At 36.6% G+C, this 18,395-nt stretch overlaps 1 protein-coding gene across 6 annotated transcripts in view; it reads left to right on the plus strand.

Annotated features, from left to right (window-relative positions):
- The window catches only part of CDK19 (cyclin-dependent kinase 19), a 272,481-nt gene that overhangs the window by 153,999 nt on the left and 100,087 nt on the right, over positions 1 to 18,395 (plus strand). For all 6 annotated transcript variants that reach the window (XM_010856610.1, XM_010856605.1, XM_010856609.1 and 3 more), the window contains one exon: positions 11,794 to 11,869. In XM_010856610.1, the coding sequence (XP_010854912.1) occupies positions 11,846 to 11,869 (24 nt within the window). In that variant the 5' untranslated portion in view covers positions 11,794 to 11,845. The remainder of the gene's footprint in view (positions 1 to 11,793; positions 11,870 to 18,395) is intronic.

An 18,395-nucleotide genomic window follows, 5' to 3' on the forward strand; every position in this document is an offset into this window, starting at 1 on the left:
TCAGGAGGCAGGTCAGGTGGTCTGGTATTCCCATCTCTTTCAGAATTTTCCACAGTTTGTTGTGATCCACACTGTCAAAGGCTTTAGCATAGTCAGTAGAGCAGAAGTAGATGTTTTTCTGGAACTCTTGCTTTTTCGATGATCTAATGGATGTTGGCAATTTGATCTCTGGTTCCTCTACCCTTTCTAAATCCAGCTTGAACATCTGGAAATTCACAGTTCACGTAATGTTGAAGCCTGGCTTGGAGAATTTTGAGTGTTACTTTGCTAGCATGTAAGATGAGTGCAATTGTGCGGTAGTTTGAGCATTCTTTGGCATTGCCTTTCTTTGGAATTGGAATGAAAACTGACCTTTTCCAGTCCTATGGCCACTGCTGAGTTTTCCAAATTTGCTGGCATATTGAGTGCAGCACTTTCACAGCATCATCTTTTAAACTTAACACTTAAATATTTGTTTATTTTTGTCTCCACTGGGTCTTCATTGCCGGGTGTGGCTTTCTCTAGTTCTGGTGAGTGGGGGCTACTCTCTAGTTGTGGTGCGTTGGCTTCTCATTGTGGTGGTTTCTCTTGTTGCAGAGCATGGACTCTGGGGCACTCAGGCTAAATAGTTGTGGTGCATGGGCTTAGTCTACCTCATAATGTGTGGAATCTTCCTGGACCAGGAATTGACCCATGTCCCCTGCATTGGCAGGTGGATTCTTAACCACCGGACCACCAAAGAAGCCCCTATTTTTGATACCTGAACCCAAAAGCATTACTGCAGATATGTTTGTTTTAATTAAAATCACTTCTGAGCAGTAAGAATTTGCCATAAATAGGAGTTTCTGAAATTTTATTATTTTAGAGCTTTTAAAATAGTAAATGTTTATCTGAATTAGAATTCTGAATGAAACAAATAGTATAAAATGAACATTGTTTAGAGTAAGAGAAGTATATTAATTAATAAATCAGTTTTAAGAAAAGAGATTAAATAAAAGTGGTCTTTCTAAAGAATGGAGGTTAAAAAATAGTCAGATTTCCATGTTGCAAGGAAATACTGGACTTGAATAAGGGAGACTTTAACTGTACTTTGGTGATGTTTAGAGAATGAGTAGGTGAAATATATGACAGATGAAACATAAAGAAGGTGCTGGTGTTATTTGACATTATTTGTTAATAAGGGGAATACAAAATAATAACAATACCCTGTGGTGGTGGTGGTGGTTGTTTATTTGCTAAGTCTGGTCTGATTCTTTGCAACCCCATGGACTGCAGCACTCCAGGCTCCTCTGCCCTCCACTATCTCCTGGAGTTCGCTGAACTTCATGTCCATTGAGTTGGTTAACCCTGTACAAGACTTTTAATATTTTAGAATTATTTTTGAAGGAATATTGTAATTTAAATTAAAAATCCTGCTAATTAACAATGCTATGGTGTTGAATTTTATGGCAAGTCAAATGATATGACGTCTGGGCTTTGTTTGAAAATAATCAAGAAAAGTGGAGGTAGTAGGAATAAGACTGGCCATGTGTTGGTAATTGTTGTAGCTATATGGTAGAGTATCACTATCATTTACTTTGTAAAGGGTTTCCAAATAAGGACTCAATACTGAGTGAATATAGAGTGATATTGAGTAATTCAGAATTACCAGTGTAAAACTAAATGATACTTCTTTAGTTTTGTTTTCCAAGTTTTTATTCCATATTGTTTTGTTCTTCTTTTTCTATGAGATATGGAAGCCTCTTAAATTGCTAAGCCAAATCATCACATATTGAGGGAAAGAGATATAACATTGATTTATGGCAGCATTCTTCTTGAATAAAACAATTATTGACAAGCCCACAGCTAACATCATACTCAGTGGTGAAAAGCTGAAAGCACTCTAAGATCAGGAATAAGTTGAGAATGCCCACTCTCACCATGTTTATTCAGCATAGTTTTGGAAGTCCTAGCCATAGCAATCAGAGTAGAAAAAGAAATAAAAGGAATCCAAATTGGAAAGGAAGAAGTAAAACTGCAGATGACATGATAGTCTCTGCAGTTTTACTGCAGATAGTCTAGAGACAAGATGTCTCTAGAAAACTACTAGAGCTCATCAATGAGTTCAGTAAAGTTGCTAGATTCAAAATAAGTACCCAGAAATCTTTTGCATTTCTATACACTATCATCAAAATACTAGAAAGATGAATTAAGGAAACAGTTCCATTTACCGTCGCAACAAAAAGAATAAATACCTAGGAATAAACCTACCTAAGGGGGCAAAAGATCTGTACTCCAAAATCTGTCAGACACACAAAAAAGATGATGCATGTGGAAAGATAAACCATGTTCTTGGATGGGAAGAATCGGTATTGTTAAAATCACCATACTGCCCAATGCAGTCTACTGATTGTATGCCATCCCTATCAAATTACCAATAACATTTTTCACAGAACTGGAACAAAAAATCTAAAAGTTTGTGCAGAAACACAAAAGACCTTGAATAGCCAAAACAGTCTTGAGAAAGAGTACTGTATTTCTGGTGATTTCATTAATTTGAATTATGTTCTTAAAGTTTGGCAAAGAAAAAGGGCGAATTCATAGAATTGTTTGTTTTCTTAAGGGATGTGAGACAGAAGTTCAGAAATTGTTCTTTCTTCTTCCTGTTCTCTTTTTCTCCTTTCCTCATTCCCATGTTGCCTCAGTTTCTTTTTGAGGTGCCAAAAAAATTATCTATGTGCTGCTTCCTCCAATCCAGTATCACATCTGTGGGCTCAAGTCCTTTAAATCTGAAACTCCCTCAGTAAATTTTTTTTTTTTTTTTAATTGAGGTATATTGACAAGCAATACTGGTTCCAGGTGTAAAATACTGTAATGATTCAATATTTGTATATATTGTGAAATGATCACCACAATAAGCCTGTTAACATCTTTAGGGCATCTCCCTTTTGGACTTCTCAGATATTTTATTTTTGATTAGAGTTTTTCTTTCTAGCTAAAAGAAAGATTTACAAGCTGAAGAATCTTCAGAGATGTGACCCGAGTCTCCTTAATGGTATCATCCCCTGCATCAACCAAGCTCAAGAAACCCAGACTTATCCTGGATTCAGACTTCTTAATTTTCATTATTTGTTCATTTGGTCCTGCCAATTCCTCTTCTAAAATGACTATCACAAGTATTCCTTCTTTTTGCCAGTCTTACTATTGCCATTCTGTTTTGGAGAATGTTGTGCTTGGAAAGTTTCATCTGAGATCTGCTTCTGGCTGCTAGCCTAGCTTCTTCATTTTCATGAGGAGGTTTTAACAGGATTGTCGTAAGCCCCTTTTGGAAGCTAACATTCTGTTATGCTGATCCAGGGTCTTTCCTTGTCACACTTTCATTGCAGTAATCTCCTAGTTGTTTTCCATACCTCTAATCTCAGTCCTTTCTAATAAGATTAATCTTTGTACATAACTTTGCTTGCCATTAGGATAAAATCTTATATTTACTGGTCTCTATTCATGTTATCATTTTTCTGCTTAGTTGTTATTGGCACAATTAGACAAAATGGAAGTTTCACCCATCTTCATAGTCTTTCTCTCCTTCACCTACATAATCAAATTAGTTACTAAATTCTGTCACCCCTAATGTTATTCAGTTGCCAAGTCATGTCCGACTTCTTGTGACCCCATGAACTGCAGCATGCCAAGCTTTTCTGTCCTTCACTGTCTCCAGAGTTTGTTGAAGTTCATGTCCATTGAGTTGGTGATTCTATCTAACTAACTCATCCTCTGCCACCCTCTTCTCCTTTTGCCTTCAGTTTTTCCCAGCATCAGGGTCTTTTTCAGTGAGTTGGCTCTTCACATCAGGTGGTCAAAGTATTGGAGCTTCAGCAGCAGTGTTTCCAATTCATATTAAGGGTTGATTTCCTTTAGGATTGATTAGTTTGATCTTGCTGTCCAGGGGACTACTCAGGAGTCTTCCTCAGCACCACAGTTGGAAAGCATCAATTCTTTGATGCTCAGCCTTCTTTATGGTCCAACTCTCACATCTGTACATGACTACTGGAAAAACCATAGCCTTGACAATACGGACCTTTTGTTGGCAAAGTGCTGTCTCTGCTATTTAATATGCTGTCTAGGTTTGTCATAGCTTTTCTTCCAAGGAGTAAGCATTTTTTAATTTCATGGCTGCAGTCAGTCCATAGTGATTTTGGAGCCTAAGAAAATAAAATCTGTCACTTGCCACTTTTCCCCCTTCTATTTGCCATGAAGTGATAGGACTGGATGCCATAATCTTAGTTTTTTGAATGTTGAGTTTTATGTCAGCTTTTCCACTCTCTTCTTTCACCTTCATCAAGAGGCTCTTCAGTTCCTTTTCCCTTTCTGCGATTGGAGTGGTATCATCTGCATCTGAGGTTGTTGATATTTCTCCTGGCAATCTTGATAGTGATTTATCCAACCCAACATTTCACATGATGTACTCTGCATATAAGTTAAATAAGCAAGGTGGCTATATACAGTCCTAACATACTCCTTTCACTATTTGGAACCAGTCCGTTGTTCCATGTCCGGTTCTAACTGTTGCTTCTTGGCTTGTGTACAGATTTCTCAGGAGGCAGGTAAGGCTGTCTGGTATTCCCATCTCTTTAAGTATTTTCCACATTTTCTTGTGATCCACACAATCAAAGGCTTTAGCGTAGTCAATAAAGCAGAAGTAGATGTTTTTCTGGAATTTCCTTGCTTTCTCTGTGACCCAACAAATATTGGCAGTTTGATCTGGTTCTTCTGCTTTTTCTAAACCCAGCTTGTACATCTGGAAGTTCTCGGTTCATGTACTGCTGAAGCCTGTCTTGAAAGATTTTGAGAATAACTTTGTTAGCATGTGAAATGAGTTCAATTGTATGGTAGTTTGAATGTTCTTTGGCATTGCCTTTCTTTGGGATTGAAATGAAAACTGACCTTTTCCTGTCCTGTGGCCACTGCTGAGTTTTCCAAATTTGCTGGCATATTGAGTGCAGCACTTTCACAGCATCATCTTTTACAAATTGAAATAGCTCACCTGGAATTCTACTATGTCCACTAGCTTTGTTTGTTTTAATGCTTCCTAAAGCCCACTTGACTTTACACTCCAGGATGTCTGGTTCTAGGTGAGCGGCCATACTATCGTGATCAACTGATTCATTAAGACTTTTTTGGTATAGTTCTGTGTATTCTTGCCACCTCTTCTTAATCTCTTCTGCTTCTGTTAGGTCCTTGTTGTTTCTGTCCTTTATTGTGCCGATCCTTGCATGAAATGTACCCTTGATCTCCAGTTTTCTTGAAGAGATTTCTGGTCTTTCTCGTTATATTGTTTTCCTCTATGTCTTTGTCTGTGTTCACTTAAGAAGGCTTTTCGTGATATTCTGTGGAACTCTGCATTCAGTTGGGTATACATGCATGCATGCTAAGTAGCTTCAGTAGCGTCCAACTCTGTGCGACTCTATGGACTGTAACCCGCAAGGCTCCTCTGTCCGTAGGATTCTCCAGGCAAGAATACTGAAATGGATTGCCACGCCTTCCTCCAGGGGATCTTCTTGACCCAGGGATCAAACCTGCATCTCTTAAGTCTCCTGCATTGACAGGTGGGTTCTTTACCACTAGCGCCACCTGGGAAGCCCTTAGTTGGATGTATCTTTCCCTTTTTCCCCTTGCCTTTTGCTTCTTTTCTTTCCTCAACTATTTGTTAAGTCTTGTCAGAGAACTACTTTGCCTTCTTGCATTTCTTTTGCTTTGAGACGGTTTTGGTCCCCACTTCCTGTACAGTGTAATGAATCTCTGTCCATAGTTCTTCAGTCACTCTGTCTACTAGATCTAATTCCTTGAATCAAATCCTCACTTCCACTGTATAATCATAAAATATTTGATTTAGGTCATACCTGAATGGCCTAGTGGTTTTCCCTACTTTCTTCAATTTAAGTCTGAATTTTGCAATAAGGAACTGATGGTCTGAGCCACAGTCAGCTCCAGGTCTTGTTTTTGCTGACTGTATAGAGAGCTTCTTCATGTTCGGCTGCAAATAATGTAATTAATCCGTTTTCAGTATTGGCCATCTTGTGATATCTACATGTAGACGTGTCTCTTGTGTTTTTGGAAGAGAGTGTTTGCTCTGACCGGTATGTTCTCTTTACAAAACTCTGTTAGCCTTTGCCCTGCTTCATTTTGTACTCCAAGGCCAAACTTGCCTGTTACTCCAGGTGTATCTTGACTTCCTGCTTTTGCATTCCAGTCCCCAATGATGAAAAGAACATCATTTTTGGTGTTAGTTCTAGAAGGTCTTGTAGGTCTTCATGGAACCAGTCAACTTCAGCTTCTTTGGCATTAGTAGTTGGAGCATAGATTTAGGTTACTGTTGAATGGTTACTGTTGAATAGATTACTGATGTTGAATGGTTTGCGTTGGAAACAAACCAAATCATTCTGTCATTTTTGAGGCTGCACCCAGTACTCCATTTCAGAGTCTTTTGTTGACTATGAGGGCTACTCCATTTCTTTCTAAAGGATTCTTCCCCACAGTAGTAGATATAATGGTCATCTGAATTAAATTTGCCCATTCCTGTCCATCTTAGTTCACTGATTCCTAAGATGTTGATGTTCAGTCTTGCCATCTCTTGTTTGATCAAGTTCAATTTACCGTGATTCATGGACCTAACATTCCGGGTTCCTATGCGATATTGTTCTTTACAACCTTGGACTTTCACCATGAGACACATCCATGACTGAGCATTGTTTCTGCTTTGGCTGAGCCTCTTCATTCCTTCTGGATCTTTTAGGTATTGCCCTCTGCCCTTCCTCAGTAGCATATTAGACCCCTTCTGACCTTTTTGCTCCTCACTGTTTACATAAGAAGTACACGTTATTTTGTGGCACTTCCTTGGTTCCTTCCCTCTTCTTTTCCAACCTAATCTCGTCTCTTGCCCTTTGTCATAGTGCCCTCAGCTTCCAGCTATACTGAATACCAGCTCTTTCCTGAATATGCCTCTGTTAGTTTTTTCATGCCCTACTTCTGCCTGAAATTCTCTGACCCTCCCATCATCCCTTCTCTTTCCAGGAAACTCTTCCCTCAAAGGCATTACTCTGTAGTTATCTTCCTTAAATACCAGTGGCATTTTCTCTGTGCTTATAGTGCATATATCTTGGGCACAGAGGCAGTCGTATCAGAGTTATCTGTTTATGTTTCCTACTCACTCAAAATCTCTTTCCAGGTGGGTTGTGAACTCTGATATCTAGGGTAGCTAGTCTCTAATTTTGTTCATCCTCAGAATTTGGCACAGTGTTGGAATGTAAAATATTGACTCTGCATTTGTTTGTTGCTTGATGTAAAATAAAATAGTGAGGACCTTCTGTTTTCCTTTGAAGCAAAAAGAATTTTAACCCTGTAGTTTGAAGATTGAAAAATTTCCCTTGACTTTGCTTGCGCCTGAATTCCCTCATCTTTTTTTAAAAAAATTTATTTTAATTGAAGCTAATTAAAATATTGTGGGTTTTGCCTCCCTCATCTTTTCTTAAAAGAGTCTTCTAAATTGTTTGTCTGTCATACATTCTTGGGACCAAAGATGGCCCAGGCTGAGCTGGACAGCTGGTAGTATTATTGATAGGAGCCAGAAAGCCCTGGACATATCTAATTATAACAAGTGAGGTTTGGCCAAATCTTAACTGCACTCATGCATACAGGCTGTTGAATGATTCTTCAGCTTGCTAAAAGTGACTGGTTGCTGGATACCAAGTTTGAGCATTTCTGAAAAATATAAGACTATGTTTTTCATTAAACTGGTTCCTAATATTTCAGTCAAAAGATGAACCTGCTTCTTGAGGCTTGAGAAGTTCTTCCCTGAATTGCATTTAAAATTTCCCATTGAGCCTAGTTTTCTAACTGGGATAAAGCTTTCATTTTAAGGCTGCCATTTCTACAATTTGCACAAGTATGTGCTTCTTATTTTTTTCTACTATCTATAGAATTGCTTGCATCAAGAGTTTTCCAGAACATAGTGTCTCAGATGGAAAATGTAATAGAATCCCAGTCTCTGCCAAATTAATTTTTCTATTTTGTTGTTATATAATGTTCCCATTGAACAACTTTGTGTATGTGTGTGTGTGTGTGTGTGTGTGATGAATGCTGAGAAGGAAGCTGGCATGCTTTTGATACAAATTGCAGATGTATAGGAGAAATGTCTTAAAACATTTTTTTTTAATTTATTCTTTTTGGCTCTGTTGCATGGCATGTGGGATCTTAGTTCCCCGATCAGGGATCAAACTTACACCCCCTGAAGTGGAAGCTCAGATTCTTAACCACTGGACAACCAGGGAAGTCTCAGGAGAAATGTCTTTAAAGCATTCTGTATTAAATAAAACCAGGTTTATACTATATATTTACTTTTAATTCACCTGGATTTACTTAGTAAACTCCTTTAATTATTTTCAATGTGCAGTTGCTCTAACTGTAGTATCTAATATACACTAAAATTTAGCAAGCAGTTTCCCTGAAGGCTTTGGAATTACTTTGTCTGTCTTTATTATAGTAAATAATAACTTCTTTTATTTTAGAAATAAAATAGTTTTAAGAAAGAATTAAGCTGCCTCTAAAAACTAGGTCATCATAGCCATGGAGGCCAGGTTCACCTGAGTTTCAGCCTTTTCAGGTAAAAGAGTAAATTATACCTTTATGATACTTCATATTATCTGTGCCTGAAACATATGAGCTGTGTGGTATGAATTTTCACATGAATCCTGGAGAGGGGCTCTCACATGGGATGGGAGCGATGAAGCTTCTGTGTCCCTTGTGCTAGTCATCAAAATACTTGTGGGCATTGTGGGAAAGGACAGATCTTCAGTGTTCATAACTAAGGTATTGGCATCTGTCCACAGATTGGCATTGACATAGTGCAGTGATGAAAGTGAGTCCATATGCCCTCTGGGTTTCTGCCAGTTCTTCATATGGTGAACCTCAGAGGTGCCACATCATCATTTTATCATCTACAGTTAACATAGAAGAGAACTGGTAATCATGTATGCATCTTCCTTCATTCTCAACACAAAAGCTGCAGATAAGCCTCAAGTCTGCAGATCTTTGAGTATTTTATTAATTCAGCAGATGGAAGTTATATTTAAACTTATTAAGTGAAATAATTACTGGGTTTGTTCATAGATCCTATCCATATAATTCAGAGCAAGAGGCCTATGTTTCAATCTATTCTGCTCAAGCTTTCAAATTCCTTTGACAGCCTGGATGTGAAATTCAAAAGTCATTAATGTGATGTGTTAATTTTGCACTTTTTGACTTACTGCAAAAATCTTATAGTTTCCATAGCAACAATAACCTATCCAGATTGTGTAATATTCTTTACAGTATTAAAAATAAAACTATGCAATTACATGAGCTTCTGGAGCACTTCATTTAGGGAACTGAGGATTGGAATATTTCTTTAAAAAGAAAAGTATAATTTCATGTGAAGATTTTGTCAGAAATAGTTTTTAACTTTAGGAATTTATTTAATTAAATACTTAGTAGTAGATACCTGATGGTAAATTTAATTACTGATTGTGTGAAATTTGCATTGTAAGCATTGTGTTAAGCATCGCAGACACAAAACGCTTTCACAGGCATACCCACACGTATTTTCAAGGTAGGGGGGATATTTGGCTTTAATTACATTCAGTCACCTGCTGCTGGTGTTGATACTTCTTAGTGGCTTGTCGGGGGTCTGAAAAACGTTTAGTTTTATGTTTGGAGGAAACAGGATAGAAGAAAAGGAAAATGGGATCACCTATCTTTGACGTTGCTCTTTAAAACATGTCTGAAACATGCCTAAGATATTACTTTGAAAATACTAAAGATTATTTTAATAGTCAACTGTTTTCAAAGCGTCAAATTACTTTTTTTTCTTTTCCCCTCTAATTTAAGAGACAATATGATACTAGTACTAAAGCTGGTTAACATAACTTTCCACATCTTAACACAACTGTTTTTCTTTTTATGTATCACCTTCAGTGGTCTTCAAGCCTGGTAGCTCAGTCGGTAAAGAGTCTGCCTGCAATGCGGGAGACCTGGGTTCAATCCCTGGATTGGGAAGATCCCCTGGAGAAGGAAATAGCAACCCACTCCAGTATTCTTGCCTGGAGAATTCCATGGACAGAGGAGCCTGATGGGCTACAGTCCATGGGGTCACAAAGAGTCTGACATGACTGACTGACTAACACTTTCACTTTTCACCTTCAATATATTCACACACACTCGTATATCTGAGTGTATTTTTTTAATACAGTATAATTTATATATTTTCTCAGCAGTGTATGATAAACATTTTCATGTTTCTAATGATTTTCATGATTATCATTTTAGTAATTGCAGAGCAGTCTGTTGACATGTGGTACAAATTCTGTTTATCAAAATGCTGCTTGTTTCCTGAATGGCATATATTGGAAGAAAAATGTATATAATATTCAGACTGTTGGAAAAAGTAACCGTAACTCAATTATTTGCCCAAAACACAGATGATTGTGAAAATCTTTAAAATGCACATGAAATGATGTTTTAAAATGCATATTATGAATACACTCTTAAACTGCTTTATCTGCTAGTAAACAGAGTGGGGAAAATGAGCAATAGGTAAGTAAGACGTTGAGGCACTACTGAGGTACTATCATTTGACGAAATCTTTATGATATGATGATACAGTGTTGAAGCTCTAATATAATCAAAAGGCAAAACTCGGACGGCATGGGTTATACTCCTCTTGTCAGAATAACCAGTGATAGGACTCACATTTGTTACATTCAGCTGGGGCCTTGCTTTGGCTGGTCGTGTTGTTGGTACTCTGAAGATACCTCATTGCACTGGACACTCATTGATACTATTTTTATGGATGGTATCCCCATTATTGAGCCACTGTCTTCCCTTGGTTAAGCACCCTGGTAACTACTGACACCAGAGTCTCCCAGAATTCCTAATCCTACCTCCATTAATTGGAAAATTCACTGTAACTACCAAGTTTTTCCTAGGGATCTTGAGAATGAGGTGTTGGTGGCTAGTTTTGAAGTCTTTCCAAGGCTTTTGGTTGAGGTCTTAGGGCTTTTGAATGTTGCCTATCCTTGGTGAAAACTAGTGTGCCTCAGTGGGTCAACAAGGCTTCCCTGGTGGCTCAGATGGTAAGGAATATGCCTGGATTGCAGGAGACCTGGGTTTGATACCTGGGTCGGGAAGATCCTCTGGAGGAGAAAAGAGCAATCAAGTATTCTTGTGTGTAGAATTCCATGGACAGAGAAGCCTGATGGGCTACAGTCCATGGGGTTGCAAAGAGTCAGACACGACTGAATGACACACACACACACACACACACACACACACACACACACAGTGGGTCAACATTCTTCTATAACTCCTCCATTTATTACATGGGTCTTATACTGTGAAATTATTTTGAATAAATATAGAAGTTTACATCTGTCATTTATTTTTAAATTAATGTTTATAACAGAATGCTTTCATAGACTCCAGATAATTAAGACAGTAGAATTATCTTACAATATGCTTGAGTTTATATTTATGCTTGTTTACTTTTTGAAACTCGTGTTGTGTTTAGTATCCTGTTCATTTCAATTTTGTAGTTTGTGTTTTGGCTCTATCTAATGTTTTCATTGTGACATGAATTTCTTTTGATATTTTACATTTTATAATTGAAATGTTATCAGAAATAATAAGCAATGCATGCATAGTGAGTGTTTACATATCACTGAGGCTGGTACATTTCATTTTTCTTATAGTTAAAATTTTGAATCTGAAAATATATAGAAATAAATAATATTTTTTGTTCCTATGCAGAAAAGATGAAAAAGAATATGCATTGAAGCAAATTGAAGGGACAGGAATATCTATGTCGGCTTGTAGAGAGATTGCAGTAAGTGGACATAAATGTTATTTATTTTGTTATTTATATTCGGTGATGATATTAATATAAATGTTTCATTAATATATACAATGCATGGTTATTTCAAAGATGTTAGTTTAAGAAAATTTTCTATGAGAAAGGTTGCATAAACTTTTTAATTACTTAAAAGTAGTCTTTGAACATTGTCTTAATTATATTTAGGATTTATAATCTTAAGAATACAGAACTGAATGATTTTTTGAATTTATTTAATTTATAATTGAGTATAACTGTTAAATTAGTAATTAATGTCTGTCTTTCCTGTAATTTTAGGACTGATACATGTCTTTATAGAGAAGGGGGTGGTACTGTTAGATAGTGTGCATATTAAACATTTTCTGAAGAGTTCATGTTTTAGTGTTACATTTTGCTAGTTGCTAAAAAAAATGACTATCATAATAATAGGATAATTGCTTAAAGATCATTCTTTTTTTTTTATCTTTATATGACACACCTGTACATTTAAGAAATGATTGTCCATAAGAACACCTAACATTTCTTGAGTATTTACCAGGTACTATGCTTACTAAGTGCTTTTAAGTATTAATTTAATTTTCCTAACAATCATATGAAATAAATACTTTTAGTATTTCCATTTTACAAATCAGTAAGCAGAGGCAAAATCCTAATTATGGCTTAGAAGTCTTAATATTATATTACCTTATTTTAGTTCTTCAGTTTCTTATTTTAGTGCTTTAGTTTCTTATTGGGCCTTTATCATGATATCACCAATCTATTAGGAATTTCTGTCTCTAAATTATTAAACATATTGTCCATATTCATTAGGCATTTCTGTCTCAAATTTGGTAACTATCTCATGTTTTACTCACAGCTCCTTATTTGTAGTTCACTCACATTGAAGCACTCCATCATCACTAATGAGAAAATAAATAGTGCAAAGAGCACACGAGGTGGGATTTCTGTAGACCTGAGTGTCTGTTTGCCTTTGTGGTTTAAACTAGCTGTGAGTCTCAGTTTCCTTATATTGAAATAAGGGAACTATAAGATCCCTTCTACTCATAAATTCTTTGATTTCAGAATGGGAGCTTCTCACTAGGCTGTGTACACTTTGGGGGTAGGGACCTTGTCTTTTTGTCCCTAGTTTCTTGCATAGTACCTTGCACATAGCAGGTGCCCCATAAATGCTTGTTGAATAAATTAATGAATAAACAACAAAGTTCTATATAATCCTTAGTTTGCTTTAGAATATAAATTTATTGTTTAAAGTGTTCATTTTGTCATTTTTCCATTAATTATAAATTGGTAATGCCCTACCAGAGTGAGCATTTGATAATTGATTTTTAACTTGCTAAAATTCATAGAGTATTATTTCAACCAATGTGAATATCACTGGTTTGCAATTTTGCTAGAGTTCTATAATTTAATACAGCATTAAGTCAGTGTCCATGAATTAATTGGGTAAATAGCTGAATTTAAGGTATTGATTATTAGGAAATGAAAATCTAATTCTAGATATCTTCTGAGGAATCCATGGATTCCCTTTTCTCAGCATCCCCACTAACATTTGTTACATCTTGTCTTTATGGTGGTAGTTATTTTAACAGGTGTGAGGTGATATCTCACTGTGGTTTTGATTGTATTTCCTTGACGATTAATGACATTGTGCACTTGATGTATCTGCTGGCCATCTGTGCATCTTCTTCTTTGGAAGAAGTCCTTGTTCAGTTCCTTTACCCATTTTTGAATTGAATGATGATATTGATGCTTTTTGCTGTTAAGTTGAGTACATTCCTGATATGTTTTGGATACTAACCACTTATCAGATAAACAGTTTGCAAATAGCTTCTCATACTTTGTACTTCTCATACTTTCCTTTTTATTTTGTTCATTGTTTCTTGTTGTGCAGAAGCTGACAAAACGTAACTCTGAAACTCATTTACAGTCTTCATATTTTTATTGAGGGTTTGCTTAGTAGAACTTTAGAAAGTATGCAGTTTCTGAATTGAATAATTTTTTATATTACCTGGATGACTTAGCCCCAACATGATAGGGATTTCGACATGAGCTTAACATGTATGTTGCTGCATAGTGGCTAAGTGCATACATCTTTGTACATTATAAGCTCACAAACATAGCTTTGTAATTATTGCTTAATGCAGTTGTCTTTTAAATCACATAGAAGAAAAATAGTTAAAATATACTTAATGCTATTTCTTCTATTTACTTATGTTGTTACGTTGCTAGTGATCTTTATTTTATGTGTAGATATAAGGTACTTAAAAGTCCTTTCATTTTAACCCAAAGTCTCCATTTAGTATTTTTTTTGTAGCGCAGATCTTCTAGGAGTGAATTTTCTGTTTTTGTATTTAGGAATATCTTAATTTCTTCTCTTTTTCTTTTTATCATTTGTTTCTCCTTTGTTTTTTGCAGAATAGTTTTGCCACATATAGAGTTCTTGAATGACAGTCTTTCTTTTTTCACTTTGACTATGTTATCTCACTGCCTTTTGGCCACCATGGTTTCTGATGAAAAGTCAGCTGTTAATTCATGAGAATCTCTTGTATGTGAGGAGTTATTTTCTTGGTACTCTCAAGATTTTCTTTTTGTGTTTGTCTTTTGACAATTGGACTATGATATGTGTAGATGTGAAATCTAATTGGAGTTTGTTGTTTCTTGGGTGTAGAGAGTAATGTTTTTCATCAAATTTGGGAAATTTCCAGCCATTATTTCTTCAGATAGTCTTCCAGCCCTCTCTCCTCTCTGTTTGAGACTGCCATTATGTGTATGTTTTCAGTCTTGATGGTGTCCCAAAGGGCACTGACGCACTGATGATTTTTGCTAATTCTTTTTCTGTTTATTGCTTAGACAGGATACTTTTAATTGCCTGTCTTCATTTGCTGATTATATCTTTTGCCAGCTCAATATGCTCCTAAGCCTCTCTCCAGTGAAATATTCATTTTAGTTATTTTACTTTTCAATTCCAAAATTGCTATATGGTTCTTTTTTCTTTGAATAGACTTTATTTTTTAGAGTAGTTTTACGTTTACAGCAAGACTGAGTAGAAGTTCTAGAGATTTCCTATACACTCCCTACCATCACACATGCATAGCCTAACTCATTATCAACCTCCTCCACCAGAGTAGTATGTTTGTTATAATTGATGAACCTGTGTTGATACCCAAAGACAATAGTTTACATTAGGGTTCACTCTTGGTGTTGTATATTTTATGGGTTTGGACAAACGTCTAATGACATGTATCCACCATTATGATATCATGCAGAATAGTTCCCCTGCCCTCAAAATCCTCAGTGTTCTATTGATTCATCCTAGACCATCCACCTCCTCAGGTAATCACAGATCTTTTTACTGTTTACATAATTTTGCCTTTTCCAGAATGTCATATAGTTGAAACCCTATAGTATGTAGCCTTTTGAGATTGGCTTCTTTCACTTAGTAATAGGCATTTAAGATTCATCCGTATCTATCATGACTTAATAGCTCATATCTTTTTAGGACTGAATAGTATTCCATCATCTGGATGTATTACAGTTTGTTTACACATTGATTTACCAAAGTACATCTTGGTTGCTTCAAAGATTTGGCAGTTATGAGTACAGCTGCTGTAAACCCTGTGTGTTGGCTTTTGTGTGGACATAACTTTTCAATTCCTTTGGGTAAATATCAAGGAGCAGAATTTCTGGACTGCCTGGTAATAGTGTGTTTGCCTATCTTCCTAAGTGACTAGACTCAGCAATGGGTGAGAGTTTCTTTTGCTCCACAACCTTGGCAAATTTGTTGCTGTCAGTGTTCTGGATTTAGTGTTCTAATAGGTTTGTACTGATATCTCATTGTTATTTAATAAAACTGTGCTTTAGCCATTAAGTCGTGCTTGTATGGCTTTAAGAGCTATGCGATTAGAGTCTTTCAGAAGTTCCTGGACATACCCACAGCTTTGCATATGGACATGGTTACAGTCTTTACTACCTAGTTCCATTTATAGAAAATTCTAGAAAGTGCGCACTAATCTGTAGTGGTGGACAGTTGATCAGTGGCTGTGTGCGGGTAGGAAAGAAACAGGGGTGTATTACAAAGGAGTATGAGGAACCTCTTGGAGGTGATGTAAATCTTCATTATTGTGATTGTCATGATGGTTTCATGGGTTTATATCCATAATAAAACTTGAAGATGGTATACAGTTATACCTCAGTAAATTTGGGGGAAAATCAATAAAGGTGTATGAGATTATTAGTGGGTCAAGGGTCGGTTAAAGAGGAATTTATAAGATTTTGTGGATCACAAGACAGCTGGAGGGATTGGCCTTGAATAGGAAATGGAACAGATAGTTTATCCTCTGAAACTACAGAGGCAGAAGAAAGGATAATGTCAACATTAGTCAGTTTACTAGGGAGATGATGAAGTAGGTGCATTCTTGTGTGCCTCTCTTTGTGTGTGTGGATCTTAAATGATGAGTGTTTTTAATTATTGATGAAGGCTCTATGAAAATTTGCTGATCAAAGATAAGATTATAGAAGTGTTATAGTCTACCTAAAGTAGGAGACCAGTCATGTCACTAGTCTGGCATGACTGTGTTGTTTTCTTTATTATAGGCCCAGTATAAGAAGGGAGAATTAGAGTTTTTCTGGTTGATGAGGTGGAAGGACGGACAATGTAAAGCGGTTGAGAGTCAGAGAGGTTAGGAGGGACTGATAGGTTGGGGAGAATGTAGACAACACCATAAATTAAAAAGCAGATAAAACTTGTTCTTTGCCTTTTCCTTCTATGTCCCATAATATTATAGCTCCTGGAATTTTCTAGTTTATATACAGGCACTTAGATAAGAGGCGTTTGATTTGGAGAAGATTAGTAACATTTCATTCATTACTCTAAAATGATGGGACTGTGATTAAGACACCTTCTGAGAGCAGAGTTGGATGATGAGTAGAGAAGTCAGAATTTGTAACCATGGAATGAACTTGAAGAATGTGTACAGAATGGGAGGATGTTTAAGAACTAGAATGAGGGACTTCCCTAGTGGTACAGTGAATAGGAATCCACTTGCCAATGCAGGGGACAGGGGTTCAATCCCTGGTCCCAGAAGATTCTACATGCCTCAGAGCAGCTAAGCCTGTGCGCCACAATTACTGAGCCCTCATTCTAGGGCCTGCGAGCCACAACTAAGAAAGCTCACGCTCTATAGAGCCTGTGCCCCGCAACAAGAGATGTCATTGCAATGGAAGCCCCACACATTGCAACGAAGAGGAGCCCCCCACTCACTGCAACTAAAGAAAGCCCACACATAGCAACAAAGACCCAGTACAGCCCAAAATAAAAGAAATAAATTAAAAAAGAAACTGTCATTACTATAAATAAACTAGAATGCATTGCTACCTCAAGTCTCACTAATAAAAGTCATTTCACATTTTAATTTCATTTGAATCTTATTGACCAGAGGTGAATTATAATACCATATCTTTGTACCGTGCTTTACAGTTAACAATATACCATAACTGGGTGATGAACATACTAGGAGCATGTAAACATGAACCCTTTTAGTCTGAGATTACAGGGGAGTTCTAATTTGATGTTTTTTACATTTGTGGCCTGTGTAATCATAAGGTTGCTAGGCTGGAAATGTGGTAAACAGCATTAATTCTGATCCCATTTGTTTCCTGATTTTACAATTCAAATATGTTTATTATAAAACTCTCAATGTGGAAAAAGCATGTTAAGAGCATCTGTTACACTAACACTTAGAAATAATCACTATTATTAATATTTTGTGTATGGTCTTCTAGACTCTGTCCTTTATAAAAAAACTGAAGATTTTTTTCTGTAAGAGTGGAGAGTCCATTATTTTTTATAAAATGTAATTTCATCCATGGTAATACAAAGCTAAATTTTTAACTATCAAAATAATAATCATGCTAGTTCTGTGGGATATAAGAAAGATTATAAGATCTAACTCCTGAGTACTTTTCAAAAGATTGACACGGTCCCAAAGAAAGTGAAGATAGACTGAAAGGAAAATTAGTCAAAGGGAATAGGGTGGAGGGCATAGATTGAAGAAGGAAGAGAGAGAAAACCTCACTTCACATCAGAGTGCTGTCTTCCTCAGTTTTGGCTTGAGAAGCCACCGCCTCAGACCCCTCTGCCCAGCTTAGCCCAGCGTGTGTCCACCAGCATCCCAGCGTGGATGCTCCCATGGTGGCACGTGGCCTCAGCTGTCATGGACTGTCACTTGCAGTCTTTCTCATAGCACAGAGCAGGCAAGGTAGAATGGCAGTTAAAAGATTATTTGCTACGTTTTTTTTTTTTCCCCCCTTTTGCCACCATGGTGGTTTAGCAGGCTGCTATGTCAATATCAGTGGAATGCTTGGAACTTCCCCTTGTCTTCAAGGAATAAGCCCCCCCCCCTTTTTTTTTTAATTTATGAAGGGGAAATGATAAAATATATGTTTGCTGTAGATACCTTGAGAACTATAAACTGTCTATAAGCATGGCTCTAATTCTTACTAATACTTTTCTAAATGTTTT

This window comes from Bison bison, unplaced genomic scaffold, assembly GCF_000754665.1.
Source record: "Bison bison bison isolate TAMUID 2011002044 unplaced genomic scaffold, Bison_UMD1.0 scf7180017864373, whole genome shotgun sequence".
Taxonomy (NCBI): Eukaryota; Metazoa; Chordata; class Mammalia; order Artiodactyla; family Bovidae; genus Bison; species Bison bison.